Source organism: Amyelois transitella, chromosome 6 (assembly GCF_032362555.1).
Source record: "Amyelois transitella isolate CPQ chromosome 6, ilAmyTran1.1, whole genome shotgun sequence".
In the NCBI taxonomy this organism is placed as follows: domain Eukaryota; kingdom Metazoa; phylum Arthropoda; class Insecta; order Lepidoptera; family Pyralidae; genus Amyelois; species Amyelois transitella.
Window position 1 is genome coordinate 5317892 of NC_083509.1, and position 22587 is coordinate 5340478.

At 34.6% G+C, this 22587-nt stretch overlaps 2 protein-coding genes across 7 annotated transcripts; both read left to right on the plus strand.

The window, feature by feature from the left end:
* Positions 1-1230: 1230 nt before the first annotated feature.
* Positions 1231-6573, plus strand: LOC106131363 (probable transaldolase). Of its 5 annotated transcripts, none has more exons than XM_013330455.2 (9): positions 1231-1420; positions 2221-2322; positions 2405-2526; positions 2611-2734; positions 2837-2944; positions 3451-3582; positions 4745-4870; positions 5264-5489; positions 5815-6573. In XM_013330455.2, exons 3-9 carry the CDS (start codon positions 2430-2432, stop codon positions 5998-6000), a joined length of 999 nt encoding a protein of 332 aa, XP_013185909.2. In that variant the 5' UTR covers positions 1231-1420; positions 2221-2322; positions 2405-2429; the 3' UTR covers positions 6001-6573. The 5 variants fall into 5 exon arrangements, with proteins under 5 accessions (XP_013185909.2, XP_013185910.2, XP_013185911.2 ...); XM_013330454.2 differs by lacking the exon at positions 1231-1420 and adding an exon at positions 1915-2122; XM_013330456.2 differs by lacking the exon at positions 2221-2322.
* Positions 6574-8762: 2189 nt separating this feature from the next.
* On the plus strand, positions 8763-22450 carry LOC106131353 (sodium- and chloride-dependent glycine transporter 1). 2 transcript variants are annotated; one of them, XM_060944591.1, is made up of 13 exons: positions 8763-9018; positions 9856-10015; positions 11358-11645; positions 11870-12023; positions 12937-13069; positions 13443-13577; positions 14770-14873; positions 15237-15474; positions 15654-15782; positions 15952-16161; positions 16497-16670; positions 17254-17436; positions 17619-17748. In XM_060944591.1, exons 1-12 carry the CDS (start codon positions 8947-8949, stop codon positions 17398-17400), a joined length of 1944 nt encoding a protein of 647 aa, XP_060800574.1. In that variant the 5' UTR covers positions 8763-8946; the 3' UTR covers positions 17401-17436; positions 17619-17748. The 2 variants fall into 2 exon arrangements, with proteins under 2 accessions (XP_060800574.1, XP_060800573.1); XM_060944590.1 differs by lacking the exons at positions 8763-9018; positions 9856-10015; positions 11358-11645; ... (6 more) ...; positions 15952-16161; positions 16497-16670 and having other exon boundaries at positions 16804-17436; positions 17619-22450.
* Positions 22451-22587: the final 137 nt, after the last annotated feature.

Here is a 22587-nt window from a genome sequence, read left to right on the forward strand (position 1 = left end):
ATTCCTTTGCCCATCGATCCTGGATTGGGTGAGTCAGCTATACATTGGGTTAAAGCGATTGCGTTCGCCGTGTGTCCCTGTTCACACATTGGCATACCTACTGCTCATTGTGCATTGGCTTTTTGAATATGGAGGTTTGTCGAAGATGGATGTAGAATCTGTTGGAAGCGGCAGTGGTTATTTATTTATGTTGCGCGTTTAATTATTATTTGTTTGTGGTATCGCAACTTTTGAATGGGACCACTTCATCACCTTTCCATGGATGTCGTATAAATCAGGCGACTAAGGGATAAACTTGTGATTCTTCTTGTAGGCGATAGGCTAGTAACCTGTTATTTAAATCTCAATTTCATCATTAAGCCATACAGCTGGACGGTGCCTTCAGACTGTTGGCTGTTGTCTACCCCGCAAGGTATATAGTCGAGTGTGATGATAACGGATAAGTATGTTAATGGAAATACCTATTGATGAACTAAAAAACAAAGAAATAACAAACAAACGCGCAGAATAATAAGCTTGTCGCAACTATTACTTCTACGTTTATTGTCTACGAGGGCTAGAATTATACTAAAAAGGACTGTTACGAGTCTGAATCCAAAGAAGATTCTTGCTGAGAAGTCTCACGAGAGTGAGAGTGTATTAATGCCCTATTTATATAAATTAAATAGTACAAATCAAATTGTTTAAAACATTATTGTATCAATAAGTTCAGCGGTTTATTAGAGTGCATATTTAAAGTTTAACCAAAGTGCAGTTTTACTTCATCCCAAGAGTATCCCCAGTTTATTTCCATATCTAAGTTTTAATTTTTATAGAGTGCTTTAACGTATCTTACATTTAAATGGAGGGAAAGGTCGGATTGGGAAGACCTAGACGAACGTATCTTGATCAAATTAAGGACGTCCTGGTAAAGGGTCAGGTCAAAAGTACACGAAATCGCCGAGCTTGCATGAAGAGAGTTATGAATGTGGATGAAGCGAAGGAAATATGCAGAGATCTTGGCAAGTGGAAAGAGGTAGTCTCTGCCTACCCCTCCGGGAAAGAGGCGTGATTTTATGTATGTATGTTATATAAATTCTAACCTTGGGCTAAGACTATAATGGACGTACTTTTGCAATGTTGCCGTTCTTATGTCTGTGATTAGTCACTTAATATTTTTGTCTACTCCATACCATTTAGGTATCTATGAGTGAAAGATAAGTTAGATAAAGTGAGGTAACAGCGCTTTGCCGTTATTTGATGACCAAACAAACCAGCGTTGTGCATTATGGTAAAATACACCATTTCAATCGTGTATATCAATCAATTTGATTAGGAAGACGAAGAAGTGCTATACAGCGAAAAAATGTCGTATTCTGCAGTTTCTTGTTCATCAATAACAACAAAGGAGACATTAAAGAACGGAATTGTCATTTCATGCGTAAGTTGTTACTGCTACATTTTCGTTTTTAGCACGAAAAAATCAACTATTTACATTATTTTGAACATGATGCTACGGTTGTCGCGAGAGAATAATATCAAGTTTAAAAGCTTAAATTAATAATTCAATTTTCATGTTTTAGCGTATTAATGCTAGGGATGTCTGTATACTGAAATCGAAGTGGCCAGAAATAAGACGTCAGGGGATTAATAGCGATTAGACGTGATAACTGGTGCCCGAAAAATATGCTTAGAACTAAGTAGCATGTCTTTTTTTTTGTTATTTATCAGAATGTCTGTCAGGAAAGAAAAATCGGTTCCTGTACGAACAATTTTATTTACGCATTTAAACTAATTGGGATACAAAAAGTGAATAACAAAATTCAACTAAAGTATATTTAGAATTTTAGATAGGTGTGTGACAGTCTTTAAAATCGTATAGCTGTCAAAACTGCCTATCAGCCACTCACTGGTCGCTAGTCGGCCGCACGCCACGCTGTAGGTACTTACTGGTTTTGGTCGGTCAGAGTTTGTCAGTTCGGTCAGATTATTACTAAGCCACTGGTTTTAAATCGGTGATCCAAACTTTGCTTTTTTAAAAAAAGTATATTTTTAGTTAGTGGCGGTCTTTTCGAATTTTGACAGATTCTGAAGCTCTTTACTCACCGAAAATTACTAAAAAACAAGGTTGACTATAAAGTAGGTAGGTACCTAATGAATTGCATACTCCTCTTCATTTATTCGAATTCCAGATTAATAAAAATTATTGACCACTATGTACATCCTCTTTTTTTATAACAGTAACTTAAAGGTTATCTCCCGGCAAGGCAAGCAAGCCAAGCATACCGCATTGTATTGCATCAACACTTCGGCTCGAAGGCAAGGTCACCTTCAAGCGTTCAAGTAGGTATCGCGACGCGATCGTACTTGTGGTAGGTACCTACACTCAATTAAATTCATACCTACATTTTCATTTGTATTCCAGTAAGTAGGTGTGTATAGTGTTCAGTATGAGTGGAGAACCTCAAGCCAAACGCCCGAAAATGAGTGAACTGGAGCAATTGAAGCAATATTGTACTGTAGTAGCAGATACTGGAGATTTTGAAGGTTAGTTAGTAGAATTTATAAAAAGTTTTTATAATTTCTATAGCTAAGTAATTGACTATGTGTATAAATCATTTCTAATTGCAGCAATGAAAGCATACAAACCAACAGATGCTACTACAAATCCAAGTCTCATTTTATCAGCAGCTGCTATGGAGCAGTACCAACATCTCCTAGACAAGGCTATCAAATATGGAAAGGAAAGTGGCAGGTAAATCTATTGAATACCTACTGTTAATATCATAACAAATCTTTTTTCTATTCCATAGTTTTTTTAATGTTATAACTCATTTATTAAATTATATTTTTTCAGTACTGTCGAAGAGCAAGTTGCAGAGACACTTGATATGTTGAGTGTTTTGTTTGGCTGTGAAATTCTCAAAATTATTCCTGGGAGAGTGTCAGTTGAAGTAGATGCAAGGTAATCACTTTTGGTTTATCTATTTAAAAGAAATAGTCCAACACTATAGCAGCATAAAAATTATATAGGTATTAATTGAAAATGCAAGAAAGGTTAAAATTCCTTTTGAATAGGTTGTCACCCACAACATAGGTCATTTCAAGGTTTTTGCTGTGTAAACCTCAAGAATAGAACCATCTGAAGATATGAAATTTCCTAGAAGGCTAGTAGCAAAAGAAATCAAATAATATATGTGCATTCATGTCAGGCAGTAATCAATAAAATCCTTGAACTAAATATTTTCCTACAACACATCACATGTTGTATTTACTAAACTTCTTGACCTGACCACAAGAGCTGAGAAAGCAATATAAAATATACCTATGCTGTATTCTTCTAAAAATTCAATCAAAGGTTTATATTATTGTAGTAGTTAGGATTAACATTACATTGTTTGTTTAGGTAAAAGTCCAAGGCCTAATGTTTTGTCAATTTTTGTGAGCATCAAATACAATTTTTATTTTCAGATTATCTTTTGATAAGGATGCCAGCATCGCAAAAGCAATTAAATTAATCAATATGTTTGCTGAATATGGAGTTAAAAAGGACAGAATATTAATTAAATTGGCATCCACATGGGAAGGTATTCAAGCTGCAAGGTATTTACTTTGAAATCATCAATTGTAATTAAATTATTAATGTACATATAAAAACAGAGAACTGATTGATTACCTGTCTGTCTGACTGATATATTATTGCATAGCGTGATCTAGATTCCTTTAGTGGTTTAGATGGACTAAGGGATGATTTTCCAAAAGTTCCATTGGAATGGACATTTATTGGATTTTTCGTGTGACGCGAGCAGGGCGCCCATGAAGGCAACTCATTGAATGATTGATCTATCAACAGACAACCCAAGCTACTGGACTTATCAAGCTGAAACTTGGTGTGCCGATAGTTGCTATGAAGAGATTTCCCAAAATTTTCATGGGAATGGAAATAAGCGAAATTTTTCATTATTTTTTCTGTCACTATTTGAAACTCAATTCTATCATGAAGCCGAACAACTGAACATGACCTATTAGTCTTTCAAGTCAAGTCTGCTGGCGCTGTCTACCCCGCACGTCTACATGTATAAGTGTTTATTTAAAAGAATGTAAAATTTAAGACAAATTAAGTTGAGAATAACAACTAGCTTATTATTAAAATTTCTTAAAAAAGTCCAATCGATCAATGGATCTTTGTATACATATTATTATTTTACAGTGGACTTTTATTATATTATTACAGTGGATTTATTATATGAGTGGAAATATTATGTCCTAATTTTCTTACAGAGACCCTTCACTGTTTAAGTACTGTAGAAATACATCCAATCCCTGGATTGGTGTATTTCTCGCTCGAGGAGCTTTAGGAGCTTGGTGTAAGCCCTTGACCATGAATCAGGACTTACACTTGGTGTAAACCAAGCTCCTCTCCAGAGTGGTGAGGATGCTCTTGGGACTATAGTCAGGGGAAAGAAGAATATTAATTGCAACTTATTTACTCTAGTACTGCAACTTATTTACTATCACTTATGTAACATAATTTAATGACTTGATTAATAAAAGTACACAGAAAATTTGGCATACACTTATCAGAGTGTAATTTTGATTTTATAACTCTTATATATTTTTTTGTTTACAGGGAGTTTGAGTTATCACTTATGAGAGTGTAATTGTGATATTATCACTCTTATAATTTTTTTTTTGTTTACAGGGAGTTGGAGTTATCAGAGTGTAATTGTGATATTATTACTCTTATATTCTTTTTTGTTTACAGGGAGTTGGAGAAAAAACATGGAATTCATTGCAATTTGACTTTATTGTTCTCACTGTACCAGGCAATTGCTTGTGCGGAAGCTAATGTTACGCTCATCTCCCCTTTTGTTGGAAGAATATTGGATTGGTAAGTTTACTAATTCAATAGAGGCTGCCTGCTTTTAAATTGGTTCTTCTCTTTGATAAGACATTTCTCTTTAATAAAAAAGCTTTAAAAAGGCGCCACCTACCAAAGTTTACTGGTTTTTCGCAAATCCCACGGAAACAATAGCAGGATGAAAAGCACCCAATGCTCTTCTCTAGAAGATTGGTTTAGTAGAAAACGCGTGAAGAGGTTACAAACAAACGAACATTCTTTTGCATTTCTATTATAGTAAGGATGGTACATGATACATGTAGTTCCAACCTTTCAAGTTCTTCCATTACTAAAGCTATTGTCAAAAAGTTGCTACAATACATATTGTATGAAGGGTGTGATTGAAAATGGATGTACACTGAAATTTAATAAAATAATTTTCAGGTATGTGGAACACACCAAAAAAACGTATGAGGCTAAAGAGGATCCTGGCGTAGTGTCTGTTACGCGGGTGTTCAACTATTATAAAAAGTTCGGATACAAGACTCAGGTTATGGGTGCGTCGTTCCGTAATACGGGGGAAATCCGGGAACTGGCGGGCTGCGATCTGCTAACCATAAGCCCCAAGCTGTTGCAAGAATTGGCTAATAGCGACCAGCCGCTTAAAAAAGTAAGTTCTATCCAGTTTGATTGGTTGGTCTTGGACCAAGTATGTCAGAGAGGTAGGTTTTCAACTGCTCTAAGATGTTTTGATACAAGACATGGATTACGGGCGCGTGGTTTCGGAACATAAGGAGATCCTATCAGCTCGAAACTAAATATTTTCTTATTGTGTGTTATTCATCTGCTACTTAACTACGGGCTCCGATTCTCCAATCTTTCGCTTGTTATTATACTCTAACATAGACGTGATTATTTACTAAAGGCGAGTACCTACAATTTGCGGGGTTAACAATTTCGAAAAGAAAATGAATAACTGTTTATTATATTTTTAGGTACTTGACCCTAAACTCGCCGCACAAAGCGACATTGAAAAAATATCCCTGACTGAGGCCCAATTCCGTTGGCATCTGAATGAAGACCAGATGGCCACCGACAAACTCTCCGACGGTATAAGAAAATTCGCCGCTGACACCAGAAAACTGGAGTCACTCATCAAGACTCTTCTGGCTAAGAAGTAATTCAGAAAATAGAATTAAGGACAAAAGTGGTTTCAAGACTAAGTTGTACTTACATAACTATTTATATAAGTACTTTTGTGTTTGCAGATTTTTCCAGTACATAATATGTGTAAAACATCAAGAATATTAACAATGTATTATATTTCATTAATATGTTTGCACATTTATTGTAATGTCAAATTTATATTGTGTAGGTATTTGTTTGAATTCGTATCCCAAAGTGTTATGCAATTCTATTAACACTGCGTTAAGCATAGCGGATTTTTAAAAATATAACAATACTGCGTAATGTTCTATTACCTACTTATAAGTATTAATATTTTTTCCATTGGCAGCATATTTAATGTAATATTTTTGATATTTTTACAACTTGTTGCTGTTGATAAATGATGTACATATGGTCACATACATCAAGTCACATATTTGCTACTAAAATAATTTGTACAACTTTTCATAAAACGGGACCACAAAAATCATTCCAAATTTTTTTATATTTCATTATTTTGTTATATGGGAAAGGTACATATATTTATTGTATTTCCTTACAACTGTTTCATTAAAATAAAAAAGTAACATGAAGTTTATTTTTGACTCCCTTTTGGAATTGAAACCCGGCGTCGTATAAAAATTTAGTGTGAAATTTTGTATGATGATATAATATCGGGTAATTTTTTTATCAGGTTTGATGTCCACCTGGGACCAAAATACAACATAAAGCTAGTTAGGGTAAGAACATGAAGCTAATCTCATCTGTCCTATGTGACATTAACGTGTTCCTGAGAAAAGCTTTCATCCCGATAAAACTATAGTTCCCGTAGAATTTGCCGTGATAAGTTCGCGCGGGCGAAACTGCGGATAAAAGCTAGTTTTTTTTATAATTTGTTATAACCCGATTGCTCGGATTTGAATGAAGCAAGTTTGATGATTATTTTTAATTCGAAAGCATATAAAAGGTATAGTACTTAACATACTAATGGGGTGGTCATCATAACAGAATAAATAAATATACATAGTTATCTACTAGGAAATTAAAATTTTAGCCTTGTACTCTAAACACCTTTAATTTCCTTAAGTCTTAAGTACCTTTATTTTTCATATCATTAAATTAAATTCGTTAAAAAATTGAAATAAAATAAGGTGTAGTAAGTATTGTAATGTAAAATATATATATATATATATATATATATAATATATATATATATATAACGGAACTCTTACAAAGTATGTGATCGCGGATTATTCGTGGGGTGAGTAAGTAGGTCTCGAACCTTGACCTTGCCCACTTTTTGACCTATTTATATTAAAGATCTACGGTGTATGAATTGAAAGTTTTACGGTATATGAATTGGTGATGTTCAGCTCTCGCATATGAGTACCTATATGTGCTCGTTAGATGGTACGTGACTAGGGCAAGCGGCCGCGCACCGTCCTATGATCAATACGCTGCTCTACTTTCAGCGGCCTTCTGTGCCGCCACAGCCTCCCTAATAACTATGCTTGCTGCCTGCCATCATCGTACAGTATAACCCTGTGCGTATGAATTTAAATAAATTATTCTAGCCAAGTATGCAATGACAAATTTCGATCAACTGCGATTTCAAATGAGCATAAATAACCTCAAGGTAAATATAAAATACAAAAGTTTTAGCACTGGGCATCACGACCTTGGGACTTTCCAGAAAGAGACTTTGTTATTCCTAAACGTCGAATCTTTAATCAAGTTACATATGTATCCATACTATAATATTCCAAATGTAGTACCTACTAAGTACTTAAATAGTATTAAACTATTAAATCTTACCGAGACTTATTTATTGTTCGTATTGGTGTTGTACTAGGCGGTATTTCAGTGTGTATTCAATTAACAGTTGAACCACGTGTTCACTAATTAGAAACTAGTATGATAATTGTTACATACATGCAAAATGTATAATACTTATCACGTCTTTATTCCTTACGGCGCAGACAGAACCAAGACTTATGATAAAGCTTATAATGGTCACGATGGAGATGATGGAATGAAATACAAATAATTTCAGGTTTATAAGCCTGAAAATTTAATTTAATAGGTAAAATCAAATATCAAATATAGTTATATTCTTAACAAGCTGTGCCCGCGACTTCGTCCGCGTGAAATAGTTATTTTGGGCATCATTGAAGCCGTCAAGGATTAATAATTTTCCCTGTGTTTTTTTACATTTTCCATTATTTCTTCGCTCCTTATAGTTGCAGCGTGATGTTATATAGCCTAAATCCTTCCTCGATAAATGGTCGATTCAACACGAAAAGAATTTTTTAATTCGAACCAGTATTTCCTGAGATTAGCGCTTTCAAACAAACAAACAAACTCTTCAGCTTTATAATATTAGTAAAGATAGTTCGGTATTATTAGGTAGGTAGGTATCCTATAAAGCATAAGTCAAAGTATGACTTATTCGATACTTTAGAGGGAAATTCGTGGAAAGCCTGCGGATATAGTCCGAAAAATTAAGAATGATGATGCTTTATGTTTCTAGATTTCAGTACTAAATCTATCTGAAATTCTCAGTTCGTGACGAATTTTATACAGGGGTAAAATAGGGTGAGGGGTGGAGGGTGGAGGCGGAGTCTTGATATTGACCTAGATGTTCATTCAGAGTTCGGTCGATGCGAAACTTGACATCTGCGCGTTCCTGCGTTTGTATTTTTCGATTTAATGTGTACTTAACTCGTCCTCCTGTTCTTTTATTTCTTACATTACACGTAATTTAATTGGTGATATGTGAAAAAGCCCCGTGTTCCTAACCCCGCCAGGTCCATGTATCGTAGTGGAATCACTTCAGTCGTTGAGTGTAATGTGCCCTGCGATGGTTGATGGTCTCTTGAGCATTCTCTGGTCGGAAATTATCAGTAACATGATCACTCGTCGATTCCTGCTAAAATAGTTTCAGTTTATACTTTTTCAACATGGAGAAATCCAAGGCTCACATTCCCGCTGTGACGAAAGCCATTCCTGCGATGGAGTTAAATTACTCAGATGTAAGTCCGCATGCATAAATACTTAGGGACCTACCTATTTATTGATCTAAGGGAATCAAATTGTCTAACATTGTTAAAAAATATGAAATAAATGATGTAATAGATGTACGCGGCCCCGTTTAGGTACCTACCTTACGAAAAGCGGATACCGTGCCGTGGCTTATAGCGATTTTCACTCTTCCATTTAAGTGTGATGTAATCACAATTTAGAGGTATTTCCTTGAAGGGTTTTGATACTATTGCCTTTATTCTTATAATAAATGAATAAATTCTTAATTCACATAAAAAATGGTTACATCAGGTGTTACGAAATTTAAAAGTTCACATGTTTTGCCATAGCTAATATGTACTAAATAAAATTATGTTAGGAAATGTCCAGTATATGTGTAATAACAATTCATTTTGTCTAATTGTAATTATTATCTAAAATTATTTAATGTAATAAAATGATATTTCACACAACCAAGTAGGTACCTACCTAACTAAATAGTTTTTTTTTAACAAGTAATTATTACATTGTTTCATAATATTAGGCAGGTTATTATAAATAAGTAAGTAGAATTTAGCACATCTTTAGAGACTTTTTGACCATAACCACGAATTGGGTAAATTAGGTTTAAATACGAAGCGACTCCCATCTGCCCTCCGTAACGTTTGTAGGGGAACCTAACCCATATTGTAAGCTGCACTAAAGGAATGTACTTTTTCCCGTAGTAGCTTTTTACGACATCTATTGGAAAGAGATTGAGTCTAAAAGAGATCTATTCTTAAGTGTCGGAAACCAAACGGCACCGTAGTCATCGTCACTAATATTCAGTGTTTTTTTAAAATTTCCAGTTTCGGGAAGAGGTAGGACGAGAGCCTGCAGTCGAGGAGATGGAGCCGGAACGCGGGAACTGGACGGGTCGTTTTGACTTTCTTTTATCACTGCTGGGCTACAGCGTGGGATTGGGGAACGTGTGGCGCTTCCCATATCTCTGCTATAACAATGGCGGAGGTGAGAATTTTTTTCGTTTCGGTGTTGTTCGTTAATTTTGGCGTAGGTACTTAGGTGAATAACAGTTTGATACTAATAATATATATAACTGCAGGCCCTGATATCAGGGTTTCCAGAAAAAAGGGGCCACTGGTACAGATTACAGAATTACAGAATAGCTGAACGTGGCCTATTACGCTTTTCAAGTCTGTTGGCTCTGTCTACCCCGCAAAGGATATAGATGTGACCATAATGTATGTACAGATTACAATCATATGACGACCGTTACTTTTATGTGTTTTCGATGCCAGGATCTTTTTACATTGGACAATCAAAACTAAAACTGTCCTGTCTAAATAAATACTGCCTCATTTTTGCGAGATCGGAAGACATAAGCTCCGATCATCAAGCAATTATCAAAACCATTCCCATACTCATGATGATTATCTTGAAGGCAGTTTAAACAGTTACTGAAATGTTATAGAAGGAACAAAAAGATATCATTCACACGAAAAAAGAGGGAGATTAAGAAGATTTTTTGTCATATTGTAATTTTTGTAGGTAGTGCAAAGTGGTAGATACATAATTGAAAAATAAGAATGTTCAAGTATAAATCCTAAGTATATTATAAATGTATGTTGGCATGGGTTATAATACGCTTAATTACTAGTTCCTAGTTAGTCTCTTTTTATGTTGGCTATGCCAGAATATTGTTTCCAAGAGTTTATACTATACCTAACCTAATTATAAAAATATTTGAAATTTTAAGTCAATTTATTAGAAAGTAGGTATCTTTGTATTACTATGGGAAAAACTTGGGATTTTTCATTTAGGCGATGGGTTAGCAAACAGTCACTAAGTGAATCTCAATTCTATCATTAAGCTAAACTGCTGCCACATGAAGTTCTCTGTAAGACCCAATGGTTGACTGGTAGATAATGCTTCTAGCATTAAGTCCGCCAATTGTGCTATACATTTGTATCTTGTGCAATGAAGTTTAAATAAATAAATAAATAAACTGCTGAACGTGGCCTTCCAGTTTGTCAAGACTGCTGGCTCTGTCATCCCCGCAAGGGATATAGACGTAACTATATATATGTATGTGCTACTGTATATGTAAGTGTTGTTATAACATTATTGATCATGTCAATCAATATAACGTGTGTAAGTACTCTTCCACGAAATAAGTATCAATATCTGGGATATGTACCTACTTACCAAAAGTATAAATGCCCTATAAAATTACAATGTATTTGCGCGGACAATATTAGCGTGTTCATAACATTTTGTCGTTGTATTATAATATGCCATTTATTTATTATTCAGTTGTGCATTGATTGATTAATGTATAAAAAAATTTCAGGTGCATTTCTAATACCGTTTACGGTGATGCTAATAATAGCGGGGTTGCCGCTTATGTTCATGGAGTTATCGTTTGGCCAGTACGCTGCCCTCGGCCCGGTCGCTGTCTACAATAAATTCTGTCCTCTTTTCCGAGGATTGGGTTATGGCATGGTCATTGTCTCCAGTATTGTTATGCTATATTACAATCTTATTATTGCCTGGACGATTTATTATATGGCCGTATCATTTGCGAGCATTTTCTATCAGTTGCCTTGGCAAAATTGTGATGCTGATTGGAGCACACAATGTAAGTATTTCTTTCATTCTATGTGGATCGACCCAAGTACTTAGTTGCATTATATTGAACTCATAATAATAGACAATCTCGTGATAATTAAGTTAAAAATAATTTATGGCAGAAAAGTATTGTCATAGTTTGACCAAACACAGGAATCTTCATGTTTGGTCAAACTATGTGTAGGTATATATCAAACGTCTGGAATGAAGAATTAAAAGTACTTACATTTTCAGTTTGTTATTCGTATGAAGAGGCCGACCTATGTGAAGTTAGCAATGGGACATACTATTTGAGAAAGTGCTTTAATCAGAGTTACGCAACCCTTCACAATATTCCTGCATTAGCAGAAGTAGCCCTTCGACGACCGCCAGCAGAGGAGTACTTCACGTTAGTATTGATTGCAGCACTTGATTCTATTTCGTTACAAGTTAAAGGTGTTTTTAAGAGTTATGTACTGTAGATGTGAATGTTTATTGAACATATTTACTTAAGCGTTCATCATATCATACATACGAGTATAATAAAACTGTTTTTGAATTCTCAGGGGAATATACTTAGTTGTCGATGGAGATGACGAATCTGCAGTTTTTAATTTTCTTTTTTGTCTGTCTGAACGCGCATCACGCGAAATCCACTGGACCAATTTACTTGAAATTAGGTATGATGGTACTTAGTATACCAGGGTATCATCTTATATAGATACGTTTTATCCCGGTAAATTATCATCATTTGGTATTTTACTTGAAGTTAGGTAAAAGGTATAAAGGCACACTTATCACTGCAAATAACTATCTAGTTATATGCCGGGATAATATCTTAGATACATTTTATCCCAGTAAACTGTCATGTTCCCGAAGGATGATCACGAAACAAATGTTACATACATACATACATACATATGATCACGTCTATATCCCTTGCGGGGTAGACAGAGCCAACAGTCTTGAAAAGACTGAATGGCCACGTTCAGCTATTTGGCTTAATGATAGAACCGAGATTCAAATAGTGACAGGTTGCTAGCCCATCGCCTAAAAGAGGAATCCTAAGTTTATAAGCCTATCCCTTAGTCGCCTTTTACGACATCCATGGGAAAGAGATGGAGTGGTCCTATTCTTTTTTGTAATAGTGCCGGGAACCACACGGCACACACAACACAACAAATGTTTCTTATAATAAATGTTTATTAAAGCGACAGGCATGCGGACGGAGTCTCGGGCTACTGTTTTTTACGAGTATAGTAGTGTGTAGGTTTACTTATGGTGCATTTATATTAGTAGGTATATCTTTATTACAATTTCAGTAACCAAGTACTGGGCCTTTCTGCTGGTATAGAAGAGACTGGTGAAATCCGACTAGGAATGGCGATCTGCTTGTTAGCTGCTTGGCTCATTGTTTTCTTGTGCTTATTTAAAGGAGTTCAGTCTTCAGGGAAAGTACGTATTGCATTGTCGAAATCACGTAGTTTTTTTCTTTCATTGTAGTTCTTATTACATATTGAGAACGTCGTAGCGCAAAGTTTCCGTAAAAATTCGGGTATATATAAATGGGTATCCAAAAATTTACTTTACGTTTATAGAAAATTTATGAACATTATTGGAATCCATAAATAAAAATCATATTAGTATTTTAGAGACGGTTCGCTCTGTCTACTGTACAAGGGATTTAGTCGTAATTATACCTAAGTATATCTTCTTCTTTGTCGTTACCTTTTCCCACTTTTAACGTGGGGTCGGCACAGTATGTTAGTTTATAGACATGATAGTTATTATAAGTATGTATGAATGAATAAAAATCTGTTTTTCACAGGTGGTGTACTTCACAGCACTTTTCCCTTACGTGGTATTAGTGATCTTGTTCTTCCGAGGGGTGACCTTGCCCGGTGCTTCGACTGGTATTCTCTTTTACCTTACACCAGATTTCAGTCAACTCGCCAATGCTCAGGTAAAAATAGTTAGTTAATCTCAGAATTGTTTTAATAAGATACCAGCTGTTGCCCGCGACTTAGTTCGCGTAAATTTCGAGTTGAATCTTGATCATACAGTCAGATACAGACAGACACATCAAAAATTTAAAAAAAAATCTCTATCCGTTTCAGTAAAGTATTAAATGTCCTACAGACAAAATATTTATCCCGTTTTATTATATGTAGTATTTTGGTTTTCAGTTTTTTTTTATACTCAAACAACACAAAAAACAAATACTTTTAATAAAAAAATATCTTGTGTTTGTTGGGGCTCGAACTTAGACCGCCAACTTCACAGTCTCACGCGCCAACCACTGGACCATCGAGGCCGTTGGGGTGGTGTCAAAATTAAAGTAAACTACATACATACATATGGTCACGTCTATATCCCTTGCGGGGTAGACAGAGCCAACAGGCTTGAAATGACTGAATGGCCACGTTCAGCTATTTGGCTTAATGATAGAATTGAGATACAAATAGCGATAGGTTTCTCGCCGATCGCCTAAAAAAGAATCCCAAGTTTGTATCCCTTAGTCGCCTTTTACGACATTCATGGGAAAGAGATGGAGTGGTCCTATTCTTTTTTTATTGGTACCGGGGAACCACACGGTACTAAAGAAGACTAACAAACCAAAAATCTTAAGTGACAATTACGCATGTTATGTGCTTCAAAACCAAAATATTATCAAACTGATTTTCTCTTATATTTATATGTTATAGGTATTATGCTGTCGTATAATGATACATGACTTTAAAATATTAAATTTCGTAACTTATTTGCAGGCAAACTCATGCCTTGAGTTCATTCAAATGTCGGTAACTTTTTTTTTGTCAACCGATTTTGATGAAATAAACTTTAAATGTTCTTCTGAGTTAAAACAAAAAAATTAGTGAAAGTTTCAAATAAATCGGTTCAGTACTTTCGGATACAATCGTGATCATACAGACAGACAAGAAATTTAAAAAAAAAATTTTTGCTGTCTATTATTAATTTTAAGTGTCCCTCTACCCATTTCAGTTAAAAATACTAATAGTACCTACAGACAAAATATTTTTACTGTTTTATTATATGTATAGAGATATAGATGTATAGATTAATTAAAGTGTGTTCAATAATTTGATTACAATTTTTTTATTAAAATTTACTTAATTAATAATTATTATTTTAAGGTCTGGGGAGACGCTGCTGTGCAGATATTTTTTGCTTTAAGTCCTGCTTGGGGAGGACTAATAACACTCTCTTCTTACAACAAATTCACCAACAATTGCTACTTGTGAGTACTACTTTGGCCTTTAATACAATTTTTATTTTAACTATTGTAATTTGTACTAGGAAGTACGATAAATTGGTCCTTGATAAGATGAAGGAGTTTTCTCATGGGGGCTCCGGGTCACGCAAACGCAAGTATACACGACAGTTTGCCATAACCAAACTCACATTTCAATCCTAAAATAGTCAATATCCTATTTTTGCTATTGTTCCCAGGGCATCCAAGTAATTTAAGCACCTACTCGTATTACCTAGCCCATATCTCCCCTGATGGTCTAGTTAAGGTGCATATATAAATGTCTCTGTGCATCACTTAATTAAAAAAATGATTTTTTCTTATAATGATGACGACATAATTTATTTTTAGGGACTCGTTAATAGTTGCCGTATCAAACATTGCCACCTCTTTCTTCGCCGGGCTTGTCATCTTTTCTGTGATCGGCTTCCTGGCTCATGAGCTAGACGTTGGCGTGGACCGAGTGGTGGATCAAGGAGCTGGGTTAGCCTTCATTGTGTACCCAGAAGTTGTAACAAGACTGCCAGTATCACCTTTATGGTCAATTCTGTTTTTCGTCATGCTTCTTACACTTGGACTTGACTCTCAAGTAAGAATCCATTCTTAAAAACTGTAATGTCAAACGCATCGATGAACGCCATACATCATAAATTTACTTTGTTTCCTTTAGCCTTTTTATGGGAAAACAAACCTTTGTTCGGATTGTTAAAGAAATTTAAAATAACGTGATTAAATTTGGAATCTAAGTAATAATAATTTGTTTTTCAGTTCGCCCTTATGGAAACTGTTACGACGGCTATACTGGACAGATTTCCAAATTTTCGTTACAAAAAAGGATGGGTCGTCTTTACTGTTGCTGTTTTCGGATATTTAGGAGGACTTATATTTACAACCAACGTAAGTGTAATGTATATGTATTTATTTCAAAGGAAATAACACGGACTGTAACTCAATCCGTGTTTTATCTCTTATTAATTTCCTCGAAGCAAGTTCAAAACTTGTGTTACGAGAACGATATCTATAAGCGATTTTATAATTTTTCTTAGATTTCTTTTTCAAATTTCAGAGTGGCATGTATTGGTTGCAACTGATGGATAAGTACGCCGCCAACTGGTCTGTTCTTATCATCGCCATTGGAGAATGCATTCTCATTGCTTGGATATACGGGGCTGAAAAGTTTTGTCGGGACATTCAAGACATGATCGGGAAACAGTCCAAATTGTGGGTCTTCTTTTGGAGCGCTATGTGGCGCGTCATTACACCAGCAGCACTTGTGGTATGTTTTGCTATAAATTTATGTTATTTGTATTCTATTTCGTCGTTTGAATCCATCCAAATCAAAACATTTTTCGTGGTAACGACTTTTATTGTTCATTAATTAGGTATACTTACTTAGATGAGAGAAAAAGAAACTGTCGAATGTACCTAACACTTGAGGTAAATATGATATGCAGAATGTTTTCGTGTAAAATGCATAAACTATGGATTAAGCACCGCGTCGACACCACAAAAGTCCCTCAGTGGGCGTCTCGCCCGTTGGGCGGCGTGTTAGATGCCCGAGTTAATTACGTACAAAAATTCGTTCGTGTACAAGAAAATGTCTTCTTGCAGTTTATCCTGGTATTCAACTGGATCGAATACAAGCCGGCTTCGTACGGGCACTACGTCTACCCGATGTGGGCCGACGCCGTGGGATGGACACTAGGGGTATTGCCGGTGGTCGTGGTGGTTCTGATGGCCGTGGACCAGATTTGCAGTGGGCCTGACGAACTCACTATCATGGAGGTTATGGTTTCTTACAAAAGCTGGCATAAGCTTGGATGCTATAGGATAATATCCGTTTGTAGAATCCTCTTCTTGTTTACATACGAAAAGCCCAGACTATAAGCAGTTTCATGGATCTGGTTAAGTCTCACTATCTTTCTTCAAAAACTTTGACACAAATAGTTTTAAGGTTGTACATACGAAGCATCATCATGCGTTAATTTCGGTTGCCACTTCACCACTTGGAAAGGAAACCTAGGAGATTCTGTATTTGGTTTCGATTCTGAATTTAAGTTTTTTCACGTAGCGATTCAGTTTGCATTGAAATTGGAACTCAACCCATATCACGGTTACACAAACTTAACCAGAAAGATGCATGCAAAACATGAATTTTACCACACCGGAAAACCATCGGTTTGTAGTCAAAAGTACCTACATGAAAGTACAAAGTTACAAATTGGTACATGGTCACCGTTGTACTTGCACCAGTGCCACCATGTGCATCTCGGTATCTTGCGTGCCAAAAATTTAGGTTTATTGTGCTCAATCTAATTTAGTAAATATATAACATAAGTTTTCATAAGTTTTATTATCCGGGTAACAGAAGGCGCGAGTGCTTGCGCGGCCAACCGAGGAGTGGGGTAAGACGAGCGCCCCGGGCGCAGTGACCACCCTGCCCGGGCAGGCCGAGCTGTCGCCGCCCGTGCTGCTGCTGCACGGCCGACCCGTCCTACGTGAGCGGGGTGCTTGACCCCCGCATGCGCACCCACTTATCGCCATGCGAAAGGTATCGCCATTTTTCGTTTTCTAAATTATTTAAGCTTTCTTGTACAAATAATGTTGACACAATGTGCTAAATGTATTATATAACATTTAACTCTTGGTTAAGGCAATGAATTTATTAACTTTTTTGTTTATGTTACTAGTTATTCTTTGCCGAATTTAGTAATTTCCGAAAATTTATTTCAGACTTCTCAAGACGGTGGGGATAACACTTCTATTGCGAGTGGTGTTGAAAACGAAATTAAAAAGCCTATCGTTGGTATTATGAAAACCAAACGAAATTCACTTAAAAGAAAAGTTCAAAACTTTAGTCACGAGTCAGATGATGCTGTGGTTGAACCTCTCTTACAAAAAGAAAAATCAGAAATTCCGAACCAAAGTGCCAAACATTCGTTGCCAAAAATTAAGACTGAATCATCAAGCGACGTAGTAAGTGACAGAGACAAATTGTTATCTGACGATAGAGTAGAGAAACCTTCGCTAAGTAATGCTCCAAGTATTGTGGGGAATACATCGATACCTAATGGGACAAAAGAGGTGATGAACCATTTACCAAGAATATATGAAAGTTCCGATACTATTCATAATCATATGAATACTAATATTTTTAATAGTCTTGACAGTGCCAAGAAAACAGTTGTACCAAAAAGTCAAATTCTCGTGGAAATTGATAGTAATAAATCAAATAGTTATAATCCGAGTCCATTAATATTTACAACAGCAAAAATCCACACGGATGGGAAAATAAGACATATGGAACCGGTGCAAGTTACCCCAGTCCCTATTTTATCGACGATTGAAGGCAGCGTAAAAGCATGTATGGATAAAACTCTACCAGTATTAACCACTGAGGGAAATGATGTTGTTAGTACTAGTATTAAACTTTCTAATATTGAATCAAAAATAACTAAAGACAATCAGACTACCAAAAGTGCAATAGTAAATACATTTGCGCCTTGTATACTATCGAATAATACTTCAATAGATAAAAAACACGATACAGATTTGAATAAAATTATTATAAGTACTTTGGCAAATAATTCAATAAAACCTTTGGTTACAGTGGATATGCCCATAAACATTGTAAATACTAGTAATGCTACTGGCGTTAATTCAGGAACGAAAGTCTTATTCGATAGTAAGAAACTACCCCTTAATATGGAATCCAATGGTTCTTTAAGAACAAAAGAAAGAGGAGCTGATGTCAATAAAAATTTTGAAACAAAAATTATTCTTCAAGACAGATCGTCTGATGGTGATATTAACGTAATTAAAGAAATGCCTGCACAAAAAAATGCCATCGATTTCAATACTTCTGCGAGAAATGTAGAATCTAATAATCAAAAACAAATGACTGAGAAAGAAATCATGGAGCCGAAGAAAGTTGAAACTACTTCAAAGTTAAGTTTTAGTAAAGAAAATGAGAATACTTCCTCAACAGCATCTAATATATTTGAAAAGAGACTAGAAGCAACAATAACACCACAATCAAATACCACTTCTTCAATTTTAAATAAATCTGTGCCATTAGTTGCATTACCAGCTAAGAACACTAATATTGTGCCTATGGTTAAACCGGAAGTTTTAAATAAAATGCTGGTCTCAGAGTCAGCAATAACAACAGAAGCGTGTAATAAAATAAAAAAATCATTTGATGCTTCCACAGAAAGACTGGAAATTACAGCAGCTAATGTCACACCGGAATCTACATCAATTTCAAAACCTACAGATGTTAAAAAAATACCGATAACAGCATCAAGTACAAAAACAGACATAGCAAAAACATTTCCATCGCAACAAGTATCTGTTTCTAGTACATTTATGTCAGCTGCAGATGCAAACACAGTTTCAACTAATAAAAAAACAATAAAGCCTTCTGAATTAATGACAGCAAACGTGAAATCCAATAACTTAACTAAAACTATTGTGACAAGTGTCGAGCCACAAAGTAATAAAAAGCCTCAAACAACTACAGTTTCAACCTCAAGTTCTGTTGCGTCCAATTCTTTAATATCAACTGCCAAAGCACAAGGAAGTTCAATACGTACGTCAAAGCCAACAGCATCTGGTTCAAAGTCTTCGACTTCAGTAATTATTTCTAAACCAAATACAGCTTCTTTAACGTCAAATTTAGCAAAACAAATGCCAAAAAAGCCATCAACAACAAAATCAAGTAACACTACAGTAAGTTCAGTGAAAACTCTAATAACTTCAAGTGATAAACCTTCACATAGTGGTTCTATTAAACCTATTTCATCTAAGTCCCTGAGTAAGCAAAATGAGTCAAAAGTTTCTGAAAGTAAAAAAGTATAACACTGAAAGTATATTATGTATTTAGGATATAAAATCATCGCTCAATCCAAAGTGATAGTTTTACTACAAATTTTATTGTCTTCAGTTCATGGCGCAATGGTATTTCGATAACTATATCTAGTGTGTGTATCTATATACATTTTATTTAACTCCTTCAATCTCTCAATAATTTTCTTGTCCTACATCAGAAACATGTTACATATTGAGATTGTTTATGACCTAATGAAGTAAGAGATAAGTAAGTATGTCATCATAGAATGAAATGAAGTAAAGATGTTTTAAACTTGGATGGTTTCAGGGTTTGGATCAGGGTTGATCTTTATGTAATGATAATATGTAGGTATAATTTTGCTCATTAAATGGAAGGAATTGAAATAAAATCATAAGAAATTTATTTTTACTTAAGTGATACATATTATGTACTTACCTTATTAATTATATTTTTGAACAAAATATTATCAACGACAAATAAAATGCAAGACGATATATTGTTACATGCAGAATAAATAATTAAAATTTTGATTGTTTCCAAAAGATATACTTATGTATGTAGGTTAGTGGTGCTAAGATAGACAACAATATTTTTCATAGACAATATTATAATATTTTCGAGACCATTTAGAGATGAATAGGTATGTTTCGTCTCGCACAGTGTCAATTTAAATTATTATTTAAAATATCAGCTTCCAAATAAGTGTTGAGACTTATTTTCAAATAATTTTAAATAAACATAATAACGAGAATAAATATAAAAAACGCAGGGTAGAACACAGATAATAGGAATAGTAAATTGAGGTTTATTTTTATCGTTTGGGATCGAGGATAAATTTATTTTCACCCAACTTCGGCAAGCAGCTGTTTGATAAGATGGTTGTCGATAGCCGATATTGATGAATTTCGTGTTAATAATTCTGAAGTTGGGTAACAGAACTTTAATGATTAGATATATTGACAGGAATTCATAGGTCAGAAGGACTTTGTAAGATTTAAAAATATAGCAGAGTATAAAATAGGCAAACGTATGTTCAACCCAGGACATACCTATGTTAAGAAATCTGTTATTATTACGAATACCCTTTTTCATGACAATAGTTCTAAAATATTCCGAATACTTTTATGAAAAGCTATGAAATAATTTTGAAGGACTCGTGTGCACCAAAAATGTTTAAATACTAAGTAGGTACGTCCACCTCACATTGAAATCCGTCTATTTATTGCACAAATATAATGTAACCATCTTATTTGAAACGTATGTATGCTGCCAGAACAATTTTCCTCAAAAATATAATAATATACTTTAAGATTTGATAAACATTATTATTTTTGCTTTGCTTTCATTTACTTAAAACATAGACAATGTCATATTAAAAATCACTTCTCTGTGTAAGCTAAAGGAATTGATATGCAATACGTTTTCAGACAATATTTACTAATTTTATGTACTTCTATTACGACGGTTCTTTAACTTCCTAACATTATAAAGTAACTGCTAGCTAATTGAATTCAAAACCAGATTAAAAACAAAATACCTACATTTTGAAGAGGAATTTGCTAAATGCTAGCAATGTTACTCACATAGACTTACGATAGACTGTAGTAAGTTTTGTTAGTAGACTAGAGGTTTTATAGAAAATATATCTTAAGCTGAAATCCATGTATTTTTGAGTAGATGTACATTATATTTAATTTAGTCTGAGAATTATAGCCAGGTTATATCTAAGACACGTGGAAAATTAAGTATTAAATGTGAATATTTCAGTAGAAATTTAATACTTAAAATAGGAGTTCTTTGCACTATCAAAATATCTGCAAATTCAATTACTTACTTAAATAAATGATTGCGTATAATCTGAACGTATCTAGGTACCTACCTTAGTAAAGTTGTATCAAGTCAAGTTAGAAAATTAGACTTGTCGTTTAGATATTTTATTCAAATTCTAGATTAAATTATATAGAGTTTAAGAATATTATCATATTATTTTGTTATATTTTTTTAGACGAGTTTATTTTGATAACTCATATTTTATCCTATAGACGTATGGATTTATAAATGGACTTACAAAGTAATATGATTTTTGAAAATGTTTTCCACCTATTTACTTTTGAATAGGTACCTATCCAAATTGTGTTTTATAAAGTAAAGTAAAGGGTTTCTAAATGATAAGAACAATGGCAATCATGTAGTATCAGTTCAGTGCGTCTCAATAGGTGCGTAGACGCACGAAAGGTGTTATACTTATATCATACGTATAACACCTTTCGTGTCGTCGTCCATACCCCGAAGACCGGAGATTGTCTTTCATCTTCTGACCTCACCCCAAAACAAGACCGCACCATTACAGGGCAATATGGATATTGATGTACTTACATAATTGATAGTGGTACTATCTCAGATACGTATGTTTCTATAAGACAATTAAACAAGCCTAATTGAATAGCGATATCGTTGTTAACTTGATGTATTTTAGAGAATTATTGATTAAAAATCGATGTTACATAGATGTTTATTGTAAATATTAGATTAAACTGAAGCCAAAGGAGTATGAGATGTTCTAGAGTGTTATAGAAGGCTGTATTTTTGGGTGATATTTTAGAGTGGGAGGCCAGGCATATCTTTGATAATATTATTTAACATAACACAGCAAAGAGGAGGCGGGAAATGATAAAAGGTATGGTAATGATGTGATAAATGCTGAAAATTTTAGTTTTAGTGTTGTTGTGCTATTAATAAAATATGTTCAAATGTGAAAAGCCTGTTTTATTCCAAATCATATGCCTGTGTAATCCGTTGTGATGAAAAAAAGCTACGAAATTTAAATCTCACTTAAGATATGAAAAAAGG